Source organism: Miscanthus floridulus, chromosome 12, assembly GCF_019320115.1.
Source record: "Miscanthus floridulus cultivar M001 chromosome 12, ASM1932011v1, whole genome shotgun sequence".
In the NCBI taxonomy this organism is placed as follows: Eukaryota; Viridiplantae; Streptophyta; class Magnoliopsida; order Poales; family Poaceae; genus Miscanthus; species Miscanthus floridulus.
Genome location: NC_089591.1, coordinates 78,918,388 through 78,932,585, shown reverse-complemented (window position 1 = coordinate 78,932,585; position 14,198 = coordinate 78,918,388). Strand labels below are relative to the sequence as shown.

At 48.2% G+C, this 14,198-nt stretch overlaps 2 protein-coding genes across 2 annotated transcripts; one reads left to right on the top strand and one right to left on the bottom strand.

Annotated features, from left to right (window-relative positions):
• Window positions 1–3,501: 3,501 nt before the first annotated feature.
• On the bottom strand, window positions 3,502–4,497 carry LOC136496212 (BTB/POZ and MATH domain-containing protein 1-like). Its single transcript, XM_066491892.1, has one exon. The coding sequence runs from the start codon at window positions 4,495–4,497 to the stop codon at window positions 3,502–3,504; it is 996 nt and encodes a 331-aa protein (XP_066347989.1).
• A 4,230-nt stretch (window positions 4,498–8,727) lies between these two features.
• On the top strand, window positions 8,728–12,308 carry LOC136497834 (probable protein phosphatase 2C 45). Its single transcript, XM_066493702.1, has 8 exons — window positions 8,728–8,976; window positions 9,963–10,090; window positions 10,198–10,296; window positions 10,390–10,545; window positions 11,098–11,184; window positions 11,260–11,351; window positions 11,673–11,747; window positions 11,843–12,308. Exons 1-8 carry the CDS (start codon window positions 8,909–8,911, stop codon window positions 11,990–11,992), a joined length of 855 nt encoding a protein of 284 aa, XP_066349799.1. The 5' UTR covers window positions 8,728–8,908; the 3' UTR covers window positions 11,993–12,308.
• The last annotated feature ends 1,890 nt before the right edge of the window (window positions 12,309–14,198 follow it).

Below are 14,198 nucleotides of genomic sequence, written 5' to 3'. Positions count from 1 at the left end.
AGCACCTAAACGTGCACGAGCAGTAGCGCCCTACGTTATGAGCGCTCGGCGGTGGCTCCTCGGTGATGCCCATATTTCTAAGCGTGCACAAGAATCTTGGGATAGAATACCCCACACGTCTCGTCGATATAGTGCTAAGCACTCTCCATGCTCTCATATGTTCTCCACGGCATAGTGCTAAGCACTCTCTAATTTTGCTCTGATATAGTGCTAAGCACTCTCCAAATTTCGCCACGGTCAAGTGCTAAGCACTCTCCTCTGTTCGCCACGGTCAAGTGCTAAGCACTCTACAATTTCGCCCTGATATAGTGTTAAGCACTCTCTAAATTTCGCCACGGTCAAGTGCTAAGCACTCTCGTATGTTCTCCACGGCATAGTGCTAAGCACTCTCCAACTTTGCCTTGATATAGTGCTAAGCACTCTCCAATTTCTCCACGGTATAGTGCTAAGCACTCTTCATTTTCTCCACGGTATAGTGCTAAGCACTCTCCATTTTCTCCATGGTTTAAGTGCTAAGCACTCTCCAATTTTCTCCAACGGTAAAATGCTAAGCACTCTCCATTTTTTCTCTGTTTTTAAGTGCTCAGCACTCTCCAAAATTTACTCCAATGTCCAGTGCTAAGCACGAGGATTTTGTATTTTTCACTTGTTTTCTTTGATCCTGCTACAAGATGTTGCTCTATCTTACAGCACGCTCGGAGACTAAGTGTGTACACTTCACCTAACAGCGAGTGTACTGTTTTTCCTCTTACTGGTCTTTAACTAAGCTGGGGGCTGGTTGTGTGCTCGGGTAAGCTAGGACTCAGTTATTCTGATTAACTAATCATTGTACTTCTTTGATCCTGACACTAGGTGCATTCCTCACCTACTGTTAGGCTCGTGGACTACAATGTATACATTCCACCTTACGGTGCTTGTATCAAATTTAACGGTTGGCTAAGTTCCCGTTTTCTTTCTCGGTCGTTGATATTCTTTGATCCTGACACCAGGTGTCTTCTTCACCTACTGTCAGGCTCGGGGACTACAATGTATACATTACACCTTACGGCGCATGTATCAATGCTAACATCCTCTTTGACTAAGTCATGGATGATGATCATCTGACTTCGTCAACGAAGCCTAAGTGTATACACTTCACCTAAGGTCGATGTCATCAGCAAGCTCTACCGCTGTTTTCTCCGCCGATCAACTGGTCGGACCGCTAGGTTCATGACCTTCATCGCCAACCAACTGGTCAGACTGTTCGGCGCTCACTTCTACTTGGCGCTCACTTCGCCGCCCACCAGTTGGTTGGGCTGCTCGGTGCTTGATTCTTCACCAACCAACTGGTCGGATTATCCGTCGCTTCATCGTCAGCTACGTTGGGGGCTCGTCAGTTAAGCTGGGGACTCCTCGGTGTTCGGATTGTTCATCGCTTCATCGTCAGCTAAGCTGGGGACTCCTCGGCGTTTGGATTGTTCGTCGCTTCATCGTCAGCTAAGCTAGGGACTCAGCGTTCGGATTCTTCGGGCAAGAGTCGTCAGCTAAATTGGGGACTCCCTTGACGATCGGATCTTGCTATGTCTTATCGGTGTGCTATCAGCTTGCTCCATGCTGTTCGGATCAGGGTGCTGATCTTGGGCAGCATATCTAGGTTTTAATATGCACATGTCAGATGATGTCGACAAGCTTTCAGATTTATTTTCTTTGACCCTGCTACAAAATTCATTCTTCATCTTCCAGTAGATTTAGGGACTAAGTGGCTACACTTCACCATTGGTGAATGTAGTGCTCTTTTTTTAATTTACCCTCCTTATTGACTAAATCATGGATGATTCCTCGTAAACGGAGTCTAAGTGTCTGCACTTCGCCTAAGGTGGAGAATTTTTAATTTTTTATCTTGAGCCCCTTACATCCTTGTAGCAAGCCTTACTTGACTAAGTCCGAGATCTGCGTACCAGTTAAACCGGTCGGTTTTGACTTTCACCGCTCAGTTCACCATTTAAACTAGTCGGCTTCGACTTCCACCGCTCAGATCACCGGTAAAACTGATCGGCTTCACGTCAAACTGCTCGGACTTGTTCAAGATAGCGTTACTCAAAGAATACAAGACGTTCGAGGACTAGCTATGGAGTATGACCCCTGGTACCCACAAGACAAGACATGGGCCGCGCCCCAAAGGTGGCATAGCCCACAAGATCAAGGCATGCACCGTAAGACTACATAAAGATGTGATTTATTGTATAACACCAAATAAGATATTTTTCTAATAACCCTATCCTTCTAAAGTATATAAGAAGAGGCAGGGATTCCCTAGATGAGATATCGAATCTGATACACAATCAATACAAAATAACAGAGCACATGATGTAGGGTGTTACGTCAAGCTGACGACCTGAACCTATATAAATCTTGTGTCTTGCGTCTTTGTTACTATTTGGTTCGTATCACGTGCACCTCCACCGATTCATCTACTACCGTGGGTATACCCCTCGGTAGACTGCCGATCAAATTTCGTCGATATCCTTCCACCAGATCCACTGTGCGACAAGAGATCCGGTGGTGGTGGAGACTGCGGCGCCAACTGTAGGGGCTGTTGTCCTGCATGAAGCCCAGGATAATGGCAGCCATGAAGGGGTCCCCACCGGCCTTGTGGGGCAAAGTCGATCTGGTCGATGGTGGCGATGGCAGGCTGCCTCTGGTGAACTCCACACGCTGGCGAGCCTCTATTTCGTAAGCAGCAAGTAGATGTTGCGCTTGAAAGCGCATGTTGCATGCGTTTGTTTCAAGTGGTGCAGGATGTTGTAAAAGTAGATCGGGATATTGCATACGTTGCAATGGTTAGTATGTTGCAAAAGTCGGTTCCCAATGTTTCATCTGTTTTTTTCAGATGTATGTTGCATGAGTGTTTATCTGCATGTTGTATATATTTCACACGTATGTAGAGAGTGTTTTATGTAGATGTTGCGTATGTTTGCAATGGTTTTAAGTGTTTTTTCAGGTGTTTTTGCAAGTGTTTCAGAAACATATTTTAAGTGTTTCACCTGTCTTCGTACTAATGTTGTAAATGTTGTATTTAGATATTTTAAAAGTAGATCGGGTGCTTCCTTCTTGTCTAATGCCGCTCGTCGCGGTGTCTCCTCCTCGTCTTCTGTTACCTTGCATTCTTCTCAGACTAGACTATAGAGGGGCGCGGCGGGGTAGGTGGAGGATGTGCGCCGGGGGATGGCAACGCGGACACGAGCGCACACTCTCCCTTTCTTTGTTACACATGCAGGACTGGGATGCCGCTTTGTGTTCTGTTACTACGAGCAGCCTGAGTGCCTGACATCGGATTTTCGTTGATGGGCCGCGACCAGCCGGCGGTTTGTGGAATTGTTTAATAGCTGGCTGGTGTGAGGGCGCTGGCATCTCCGAAACAACAATTTCCCCCAAAACGAGGTCTACTAGTAATTCAATTTAGATAATGGAAGGATACTCTAGTACTCTACTACAGAACTGGAGCTCCTTGCAGGAGTTCGCCTACGGCCTACGGCGGCCCAAGTGATTCTGGCACGCCAGCTGGAGCTCCTCGCAGGAGTGCGCCTGCGCCAGCTCCATGATGCTCCGCACGGTGTCGTCGTTGATGAACTTGCGCAGTCGGCTGGCGCACATCGCCTTCATCCTCCCGATGAGGAACATGTCGGCGGCTTCGAACAGCTGCGGCATCATGACGGCCTCGCCCTTGGCCTTGATCAGCTCCTCCGGCAGCGCGTCGTGGTAGACGTAGTGGAGCACGCCCTGGAACGCCTCCGGGGTCGTCCCGGAGATGGGTATGCACGGCAGCCCCGCCTCCACCCACCTCTCGCCTCCCCCGTGGCCGTAGAGCGCCGCCGCGAACCACTCGGACTGCGCCGCGACCACCAGCGCGTGCGCCTCGAAGGTCACGCCGCCCACGGAGAACTTGACGTCGAATGGCGCCGTGCCGCTGATGAAGAACCTGATGGCGTTCGCCGCGTAGTCCGACGCCGACGCCACGGTGGCCTGACGACCACCGCCGCAGCGCTTCCTCTGGCTATTGACGACCTCGACGGTGCAGCGCACCTTGATGGCGTCCTGGTGGAGGACTCCCAGGTACGCGCCCTCGAGATCGTTCCGGGCGACGAAGGCGCGGATCCCCCAGCTGTTGCAGTGCGTGTCGAAGTTGCACGTCCGGTCGGAGCGGAGCGCGTAGGCGACGCTGCCGTCGGGCCTGAGGAGCTCGAAGGTGAAGCGGGCGAGGACGGGGCGGCACACTGGCTTGTAGAGCGTCTGCACGTAGAAGGCGATGAACCCTGACGACTGGAAGTTGTAGCCGTCGGGGTAGTAGCGCACGAACCACGTGCGGCCATCGACGGTGAAGTACCGGGAGAGGATGGACTTGCCGACGCCGATGCCTTTGGTCGTGCTGTAGCCCAGGATCGTGAACTGGTGGGTGCCGGACACGCTCGATGCCGACGCCTGCCCGCCGTCTCCGGCGGCCGAGAGACAAGAACCCATCTACTAGATGGTATTAACTAGGGACGCTTGCACACGACGCGAGATTAATTAGTTCTCCGTCAATATGGTAGCTAGTTACACAAGTGCTGCACCGTCAGCAGGATAAATATAGAAACGCACGTACGGGTCGGGCTCGCCACGGACTCCTCGTATGCCCTTTACACAAGGAGTTCCTCTACTACCTCTATATGTACGCCGAGACACATATATGCCACGCACGGCAGGGCCTTATTATCTTACCGCTTCGTATCTGTCTGGCCAATCACCAAAGTAAAGTAATAAGATGTTGTCGACGAAGACCTTTGACTGTCCGTTCCCAAAGTACTCCAAGGCGGCGGCGCGGCTGCCCGCCGGAGGGGTGCTCAAGTCCAAGCCCTTCGACTTCCATGGCCGTTCCTGGCGCATCAAGGTATACCCGGCGGGCCTCAGCCCCGACACGGGCGACTTCGTCGCCGTCTTCGTCAAGTGCCGCACGGAGGCGTTCGGCCGTTTCGAGCTCACGGTAGCGATCTTGGACGGGACCGGCCGGTACACCGTCTTCGACGACGCCACCGCCAGGAGCACGCTGGCGGTGCGCGAACACGGGCACAGCAAGGGCTACGTCGAGTTCGCCAGAAGGCGGGAGATGGAGGCGTCGTCGTGCCTTCACACGGACAGCCTCACGGTCCGGAGCACACTGACCGTCGACGCCACGGTGGTGTCAAAGCCGTCTGCGTTCCCGTGGAGACTCACAGCCCGCAACCGCAAGGCTGGCGGCGGCGGCGGCGTCGCCATGGACGTCCCTACGACGTCGTCCGTTTCCGAAAGCTCCGCGCCATACATGGACGCGGGGGCTTCCAGCTCCACTTCCACCCGCGCGACGGAGATCGTGTTCGGGTCCCACACGCTCACCATCGCGAGTTTCTCGGTGAAGAAGGCGTCGCTGCAGTGCGGCGAGTGCGTGCGCTCCGCCCAGTTCCGCGTCGGCGAGAGCAACTGGTACATCAAGGTGTACCCCAACGGGCACGACGACGGCAGCAGGGACAGCGTGTCCTGCTTTCTGGCCCGCGGGAAGTCCGGTAAGCCGGAGACGACGGCCGAGTTCACGTTCGAGGTGCTCAACTTCACGGACGCTGCAGGGAACAACAAGTCTGCCAAGGCGAGGGTGACGTTCGCCAACGACGCGGGCAACTCCGAGCACCTCGGCCTCCAGCGCGCGGCTGCGGACCTCCAGCAGATGAGCAGCGACGACCGCCTGGTCGTCCGGTGCAGGCTCGGCGTGTTCAGAGGGAAGCCGCCGAGCCCGCTCCTCGCGGAGCAGCCGACGATCACCGTCCCGCCGGACGACCTCCCCGCGGCCTTCCTCTGGCTCCTCAACAGCAAGGAGTGCTCGGACATCACGTACGAGGTCGGCGGCACCCCCTTCCGCGCGCACTCGTGCGTGCTCGCGGCGCGCTCGCGGGTGTTCCGGCAGCAGGTGCGGGAGCTCAACGACAGGCAGGACAACCTCTGGCGGTACATACAGAACGAGGACGAGGAGATGACGGCCAACGCGTTCGAGGCGCTGCTGCACGTCGTGTACACGGACCAGCTGCCGGACATGACCTACGTGGAGCCGACGGACGAGACGGTGGGGGCCATGCTCTTCGCCGCGGAGAGGTACGACGTGGAGAGGCTCAAACTCAGGTGCGAGGAGTGGCTCTGCACGTTGGTGACGCCGTTCACGGTGGCGGACATCCTGTCCATGGCGGTCTTGTACGACTGCCAGCTGCTGCAGGACGCCTGCGTCCGATATGCCGCGCCGGAGTATATCTGGGAACGTGTCAAGGAAACCGAAGGATTCGTTCGGCTGAGGACGTCGTGTCCCCACATAGTTCGAGAAATCGAGAGCAAACAGAGACAATATTAGTTAATATATATAGGATTTATATAATGTGATATATACTTTTGTAACGTCATCTGATTACAGGTGACATAGATTTTGTTTATTTCATTTAGAAGTGCTCCATCCGTTCAAAAAACGAATGCAATTCTCATTTCCTCGAGAATCGGAATTTCAAACATATAATCTATAAAATAATATAAATACTTATGATATCAAATAAGCAACAATCAATTAATTCCAAAACATATTTTTACCGTAAAACATATTTAAAGATATAAATATTAATATTATTTTTTCTCTAATATGGTAAACTTAAAAATTGACTTACCCTAAATCTAGAATTGAGAAGTGTTGTATTTCTTGTTATATGGTGTGATGTGGTAGTGCGTATAAAGATAGGGCGTATGTGCGTGTCTTTAGAGGGGTGAGTATGCGTGTATGTATATTTTTTTTTGACTCAATGCAAGTTCTCTCTTTTTCGTACAGTCGTGGTCCATCGGCATGCAAGCCTTCACCCTTGCTTGGTTCTTCGAAACCCTTTTCTCGCTATCTTTACCATATCGAGTCATGCTCAAGTTACATCATATCCTAAGATCAACATTAAGCATTCATTGAAAATCTTAGCATCGATGCCTTAATTTTCTCCTAAGCACTTTTATAGCAAAGGCTTTCAAATATGTGTAGAACCCAACCACACAAGTATAGCTTTTCCCACCTCTAACACCCTTTTAATGGCCCGTAAGAGCATCTCCAAGAGACTCTCTATATCCTTCCTAAATGCTAGAAATATAGATTTTTGTGAAAAACTAGACTCCAATAACTTCTCTAAATGGTTATCCAAATATAGCCATCTTCTATTCTGGATTTTTCGCTAGCCAAAAATATAAGACGAGAATGACTTTCTAGAGTGCGCACGAGATATAGAAAAACTGTAAGAGAGTGAAAAGATATATAAAGCGATTTTTATGCAAATAACTCTCCAAATGATGAATTAGAGAGTGAGATTTAGAAAAGTTTTTTGAGAAGCTCTAAATGGGGTATAAATAGCTCGTGTGAAGAAGTAGGCATAGTACACAAGTGCAAAACACAGAGATCACCAGATAATTCGGTGTATTGTTTTTACCCCCACCTGATTCAAGTGCATTTGATTCGCAACCGTACTAATCAAGTACGTATTTTACCTTTTTTTAATCTCCTTACACAAGTTTTTATTGCACCTTAAATTTTGCATGACGACATCGCATTGGATGATCAGTCAATGTACAATTCTACATTGTGGCTCTAATTTTCAGTGTAAGTGTTGAGATGCGTCTATGAGGTAAAATATGTAGTGCAAATTACATCTTAGGTGCAAATATGCAAACCATTTAAAAAATGCACTTCGACCACTTAAAAAAACTAAGACTTGGTACACCTATAGTGCATCCATATATGTATTCACATGCAAAATTGATATGCAAATTTAAACTAAAAAATACATAAAACGATAAATTCATGTGAATGTGCACTACAAAGATAAAATTCCTGGATTGTAATGCAGTACAAATGCATATAAAATTTGTTATGTTTGAATGATTTTTTTCTAGTTTAAATTTACATCTCAACTTTAATATGCGAGTACATATATGGATGCACCTTGCATATACCAAGTTTTATTTTTTTATGACTGAAAGATATATTTTTAAAATGACTTACATATTTGAAAAAAAAACGTAGATTGTATTGCATATTTCCCCAAACGGTGAGGTGGGACAGCGGGAGTAACCCGAACCGCTGGGACCCTTCCGAGTTCCGACCCAGCTGCGCGAGCGCGACCCCGTAAAGTTCCCAGTGGACGGCGCGGCGATACGGAACAAGAACCAGCTGGGTGAACTCTGAGCTGGGGCGGAAGCCGGCGAGACGAATCCAGCTGCGACACGAGGAGATCCATCCGTCCTCGATGTTCTTGAAGGATCTGCCGCAGGCAGAAGGCCCACGGTGGAGGCCGAAGCGGAAGCCGCGAAAAGCCATGTTCGCTCATGCCTCGTTTAGTTCAAGTTTTTCTAAAAAAATGCTACAGTAGTTATTACATCGAATTTTATGATACATGTATGAAGCATTAAATGTAGACAAAAAAAATCTAATTACACAGTTTGGTTAGAAATCACGAGACGAATATTTTAAACCTAATTAATATATGATTAAATACTAATTACCAAATAAAAATAAAAGCACTACAATAGCTAAATTTTCAAATTTCGCCCAGCTATACAAGGCCTCACGTGAAAAGAGCACCTCGGTCGGCTTCGCTTTCGCAGCTCGCACGGCACCTCCAACAAAAGCGAGAAGCAGAAACTCTGCAAACTTCGAGGGGCCAAAGCGCAAAAACGCAGAACGGCAGAAGTTTTCTCCGCTGCCTAGAAATGTGCCAAACCCGTCGACTCGTCTTCCCCTTCCGCTCCCGTTCCTCCCAAAATCCCCAAAACCCGACGCGCTGGAGGGCCGATCCGCGGCTCCCCGCTGCCTGATCCGAGCCGGCTCCTCGCCCCCGCCGGGGATCCAAGCGGGATGGGGTACTTGAGCTCCGTGATCGGCCACCCCACCGATGGATCCTCCGTCAGTGGCGGCGGCCTCAGGTGGTGGAACGATTCTCGTCGTCCGCTCCCACGGCTTTTGTTTTTTGTTTTTGCTTGGTTTGTGGTTCTCCCTGCTCGAATTGTGCTGTGGGCGCTTCGATTTGTGAAGTCCTTTTGTGGTCCTGTACTTGTCCGTCTCAGCTTTGGTCGTGATTAGTTTCGGAAATGTGATGGTTCGCGTCCTTGACCGTGGCCCTGATGCTTGTTAGTTTGAGACACGTTGCTTTATGCATCACATGGATTAGCTTTGTTGTGAGCAGCCAGGTGTTTACGTGGTTTAGCTCGGAACTGAACTGATCCTGTTAAAATGCTATGGCCTTAGCTTTGTTTCTTCTTACCTAAAAGGGCGATTCTGGTTGTAGTTTTGTCTATTGATTCAGTAGGACATCTGAAATACACTTTTATGAGGAACCGACGTTTATGGTTTACAAGTCCAAAGTATAAATCAATGCTACAAACTGGGATTGTACCCACAAAAAAACAGGTTAAGTTCATCTTAGGAGGAATGTGGTACTGTAAACAGAAGTTGTCATTTCAAATGTGGATTTTATGATAGCATAAGAAAGAGAATATTTAAGCATTCATATGTTCTATCAGTTCAGATCAGCCAAGTTAATGGATAATATAGTTAAAACGCTCTGCTGGCTGGTTGCGAGAAAATTTCGTTGTTCTATGAATTTGTCCCTTGTGTCACCCGACCTATGAACTTGTGCCAGCTTGCAATGAGAGTTTAGTAATTTAAGGCATTAGCTCATACCTGCTGTAGCTCTACATGGCAAGAATTCATCCAGTTATAGCTTTTCAAAATACCCTAACTGTAGTTATTAGAGTGGCGGCACAAGTTGTACTCTGGGATCGCCAGGGTATTGTTATAGTAGCTTGGCTTATTAGAGCATTGTCTTTGGCCAAATATCAAATCAGTGGACTATCATTTTGTACTTGTGTTACCCAATTTGCTCAGTGTGTCACATTTATTTTTCTGCCAGCCAGAATGGTAAATTTAGCTATGGCTATGCAAGCTTCCCTGGTAAAAGGGCATCCATGGAAGACTTCTATGAGACAAAAATTGACTGTGTTGATGGTCAGATAATTGGTCTTTTTGGAGTTTTTGACGGTATGGATTTCTCTAGATTCAGCATGATTTAGTTTAGATAGTTTGAGCGTAATTTTCTTCTGTAGCCAGTTCTTTCTGATCCAATTGCCCATGGTTTATTTGTGTAGGTCATGGTGGTGCTAAAGTAGCAGAGTATGTTAAAGAAAACCTGTTCAACAATCTTGTCAGTCATCCAAAGTTCATCAGTGATACTAAAATCGCTATAGGTATTCTTTTGTTCCCTTTTCCGCTAACATCAGTTGCTAAATTATGTGAATGCAATCATGAGAGCTTGAGCTTGCATGTTTGTGTTACTGCAGATGATGCTTATAAAAGCACCGACAGTGAATTCTTAGAATCTGACAGTAGTCAAAATCAATGTGGGTCGACTGCATCAACTGCTGTACTTGTTGGTGATCGTCTCTTTGTCGCAAATGTTGGTGACTCTAGGGCTATCATATGCAGGGAAGGAAATGGTAATGAAGGCTTCACTGTGCCTGTTCTTTAAACCCCCTTGTTACTTTTACGTAATAGTTACCCGAGACAATTTGCATTCATCTAAAACTTCTTTAGTGAAAACAGAACATAGAAACAAGGTACAATCTCCAGTGGGCTTCCATCAATTTACTACAAGTACAGTAGTGCATTACATTATAGTTTGTTTTACGATGCTCTTGATGTTAGCTATTATTAACTGGCCTTGTTAAGACTCGTCATGATTATGGAAAAAGGATGATGGTAGAATGTATACGCTTCGCTTTATTCATGGCTTAATGCATGCTTGTAGAATCTATGTGATACAACAATATGATTTTGGAGACAATTCGTAGTCTGAATTTTAGCCTTGTTTGTCTTACGGTGCTAAAATACATGCTTTCTTCTAAATTTTGAGATATTGCTAAGGTCTAAATTTCGGCCTTGTTTGCCTTGTCCTACTAAGCTAGGAGTTGAGTCTACGGTTGAGATTTCAGCGTTGGCAATACCATTTAATCACTTCCTAACTTGATGTGTTCTGCTTGTTTTTGCAGCTATTGCTGTTTCAAAAGATCACAAGCCTGATCAAACTGATGAGCGGCAGCGTATTGAAGATGCTGGAGGTTTTGTGATGTGGGCAGGTATGTCAGTCACTGCATTTTCTTGAAGTTGATGGAATATGATTCTTCTGCTAATGTCCATGCTTTGTTCTATAGGAACATGGCGTGTTGGTGGTGTACTTGCTGTTTCTCGTGCTTTTGGTGACAAACTCTTAAAGCAATACGTAGTCGTGGATCCGGAGATCCGAGTACGTAATCTTGGACATTACGATATATGTTTTTTTTTTTACTTCCCTTCCAAAATGCTTATTGCTCTGTTCAAGACTTTCCTAGTAGTATTAATGATCTTACTGGGATGGTTTATTGTTTGCACACATCTAGTTGTCAGTGTGCCATCTTGGTGTTTGGTGATAAATATTAGCTTGAATTCTTTCCATCAATTTTGACTTATGAGGTCCAGAAACCTTCAGTAGAAGTCATGATCTATACCAAGGAAGTATTGTTTTCATTTAACTGAATTCATTTGAATATTCAATGAATGTGTTTTCTAATGCATTGGTGGGTCATAGGAGGAAGTTGTCGATGACACACTGGAGTTTCTCATCCTTGCAAGTGATGGGCTGTGGGATGTGGTCTCTAACGAGGTAATTTTAGGAAACGCAGAGCTTCAGAATATTTTGACAGTCTCTTAACGCATTCCTTTGCTCAGTACCACTGGTTTACATTGTTTGCCATGCAGGAAGCTGTCACGATGACCAGATCCATTCAGGACCCAGAAGAGGCTGCAAAGAAGCTCTTGCAAGAGGCCTACAAGAGGGAGAGCAGTGACAACATAACTTGTGTCGTTGTGCGCTTCTTGCGCGGGCAAGGTAGTAGTGGATACGCTTAAAGCATAGCAGTAAAATTACTGTACGCAGTGGTTTGCTCTATGATATACATGCATCGATTGATTTTCCAAGGTTAAATGGAGAAACGTAAGGTAGGATACGTGTATCATGGTGATGGGTTGAACTGGGAAATGTGTGTACCCTATATATATGTTAGGTTAGACAATAAATTTGATGGCCGTCGTTCACCGTAGTTTGATTGCGGTTGATGTTTGGGTCAGAAGATAGTGTTGTATCTGTTGTGGAAGAAACATGATAATTGTCCCTTGGTTTAAAATGTATCCGTCAGTATACTACTTTCCCTTTGCCTGATTCTCATTCAATTTCATGATACATTACAGAGCGAGATGAAATACAGATGCGAGTCTGTTTTCATTTTATTTTATTTATCTTGCTGATGGTACACCTGCGCTCGTAGAAGCCGAGCAGCATGATTTCCTCAGTCGACATCGGACATGGTGCCCTCCGAACGGCCGACGTCCACCACAAGTCGGTCGAAATCGTGCTGCAGCTCCGAGGCCGCCACAGGCGGCGGCGGCGGACCGGGCCCCTTGACGGCTCCGATGACACACTTGATGGTGAAGCAGTCGTCCCGCAGGTACGGAGACGCTTCGAACCTCTGGTGCTCCATGAAGCGGCCGATGCCCCTGGACTCGCCGCCCGCCGAATGCCCGAACGAGGCGATCTTGGGGGCCTTGGAGGCCTCCGATGCCGGCGCGGCGCCGATCGGGTCGACGAGGCTGAAGCTGTAGAGCACGGTAACGTCTCCGGCGCCGCTGCCGCCGGTGGCGATGAGTTTGACGAAGACGGAGATGTGCCCCCTCGCGTCCTGGTCGTCGCCGTCCGGGTAGAACACGACGGACCAGCGGTGGCCGGCCGCGTCGAACGCCGGCGACTCGATGGCCCTGCCCAAGTGAATAGGTGCGAGCACACCGAGATCTCGCTCGCCGACGTCGTCATTGATGGAGAGAGGAGAGTACGTGCTTCGGAGGGGCGTGAGTTGTTTAGCTAATTCTACCCCCGACGTCGTCACGCTAATGCCTAATTATTTTTTAGGGTATAGGAGGCTAACAGCACCGGCCTTCCAACTATATATATTAGCCCAAAGACCAAATATCCTTTACAACACTGGTTTTACGCTAATTCTTTACCACGGGCGTCCGTCGCAGGTCGGTCCGTCTGGACGTGGCTAAGTGGGCTGTGGACCGGTCCACCGGCCTACTCCCCTTATCAGCATACATAGCTTCTCCAAAAAAATAAAAAACGAAAAAGAGAGCGACATTTAACTTTTTCATTCGCATTGGCTCCACCGCACCACCCGTCCTTCGATCGCGTACGCACGAGCTCTGCTAGCGCCCGCGTCCGCACAAGCGCCGCCGTCTCCCGCATATGCACAAACGTCGAGCGCCGCCGCTAGCCATGTATGCACGAGCTCCACCGACCGCGCTGCGCCGCCTGCCCGTGGTGAGGGAGACCGCTGCTGCCTCTACCACGGGGCTGAAATGCCGTATGCCTGGTCGGTGACCAGGAAGATCTCCGCCTCCGCCTACCCAGCTTGCTGTGGCCGGGTATGGAGCTCGCCCGCGTGAACCTCACGGCAGCCTGCCCATGCACATTTCGCGCCAACCTACCCAGTTCGCCGTGGCCGGGGTGGAACTCGCTCGCGTGCAGCCCGGGACGTCCGGGATAGAACTTCACACGCCGACGGGGATCCATTTTCCCAACCACCAAGGAGATATTGCGCTGAAACTGCATGTCGCAAGCGTCTGTTTCAAGTCTTTCAGATGTATGTTGCAAATATTTTCGTACGGATGTTGCAAAAGTAGATCGGTATGTTGCACATGTTGTAATAGTTGTTAGGTATGTTGCAAGCTTATGTTCTCAATGTTTCATCTTTTTTTCGACGTTCGTTGCAAGCGTGTTTATCTGGATGTTGCATATGTTTTTACACATATGATGCAGATGTTTTATCTGGATGTTGCGTATGTTTACAATTGTTTAAGTGTTTTAAGGTGTTTTTACAATTGTTTTAGACGCATGTTTCAAATGTTTCATTTGTGTTTTAGAAGTATGTTGTAATTGTTGCATCTAGATATTTCAAAACAAGATCAGGTGTTGCATTTCCCTCCTCGCCTTTCTACTGTCTCACCTCGGTGTCAAGCACGGAAAGCAAGCCCAGATGGAGGCGGTCCCTACTGGCGCAGGTGG

Coding starts and splice junctions, on each gene's coding strand:
- LOC136496212 (XM_066491892.1), bottom strand. CDS start 4,497: ATGGGTTCTTGTCTCTCGGCCGCCGGAGACGGCGGGCAGGCGTCGGCA.
- LOC136497834 (XM_066493702.1), top strand. CDS start 8,909: ATGGGGTACTTGAGCTCCGTGATCGGCCACCCCACCGATGGATCCTCC. Junction 11,352..11,672: donor TCGTGGATCCGGAGATCCGA/GTACGTAATCTT, acceptor GGTGGGTCATAG/GAGGAAGTTGTCGATGACAC. Junction 11,748..11,842: donor GGGATGTGGTCTCTAACGAG/GTAATTTTAGGA, acceptor TTTGCCATGCAG/GAAGCTGTCACGATGACCAG.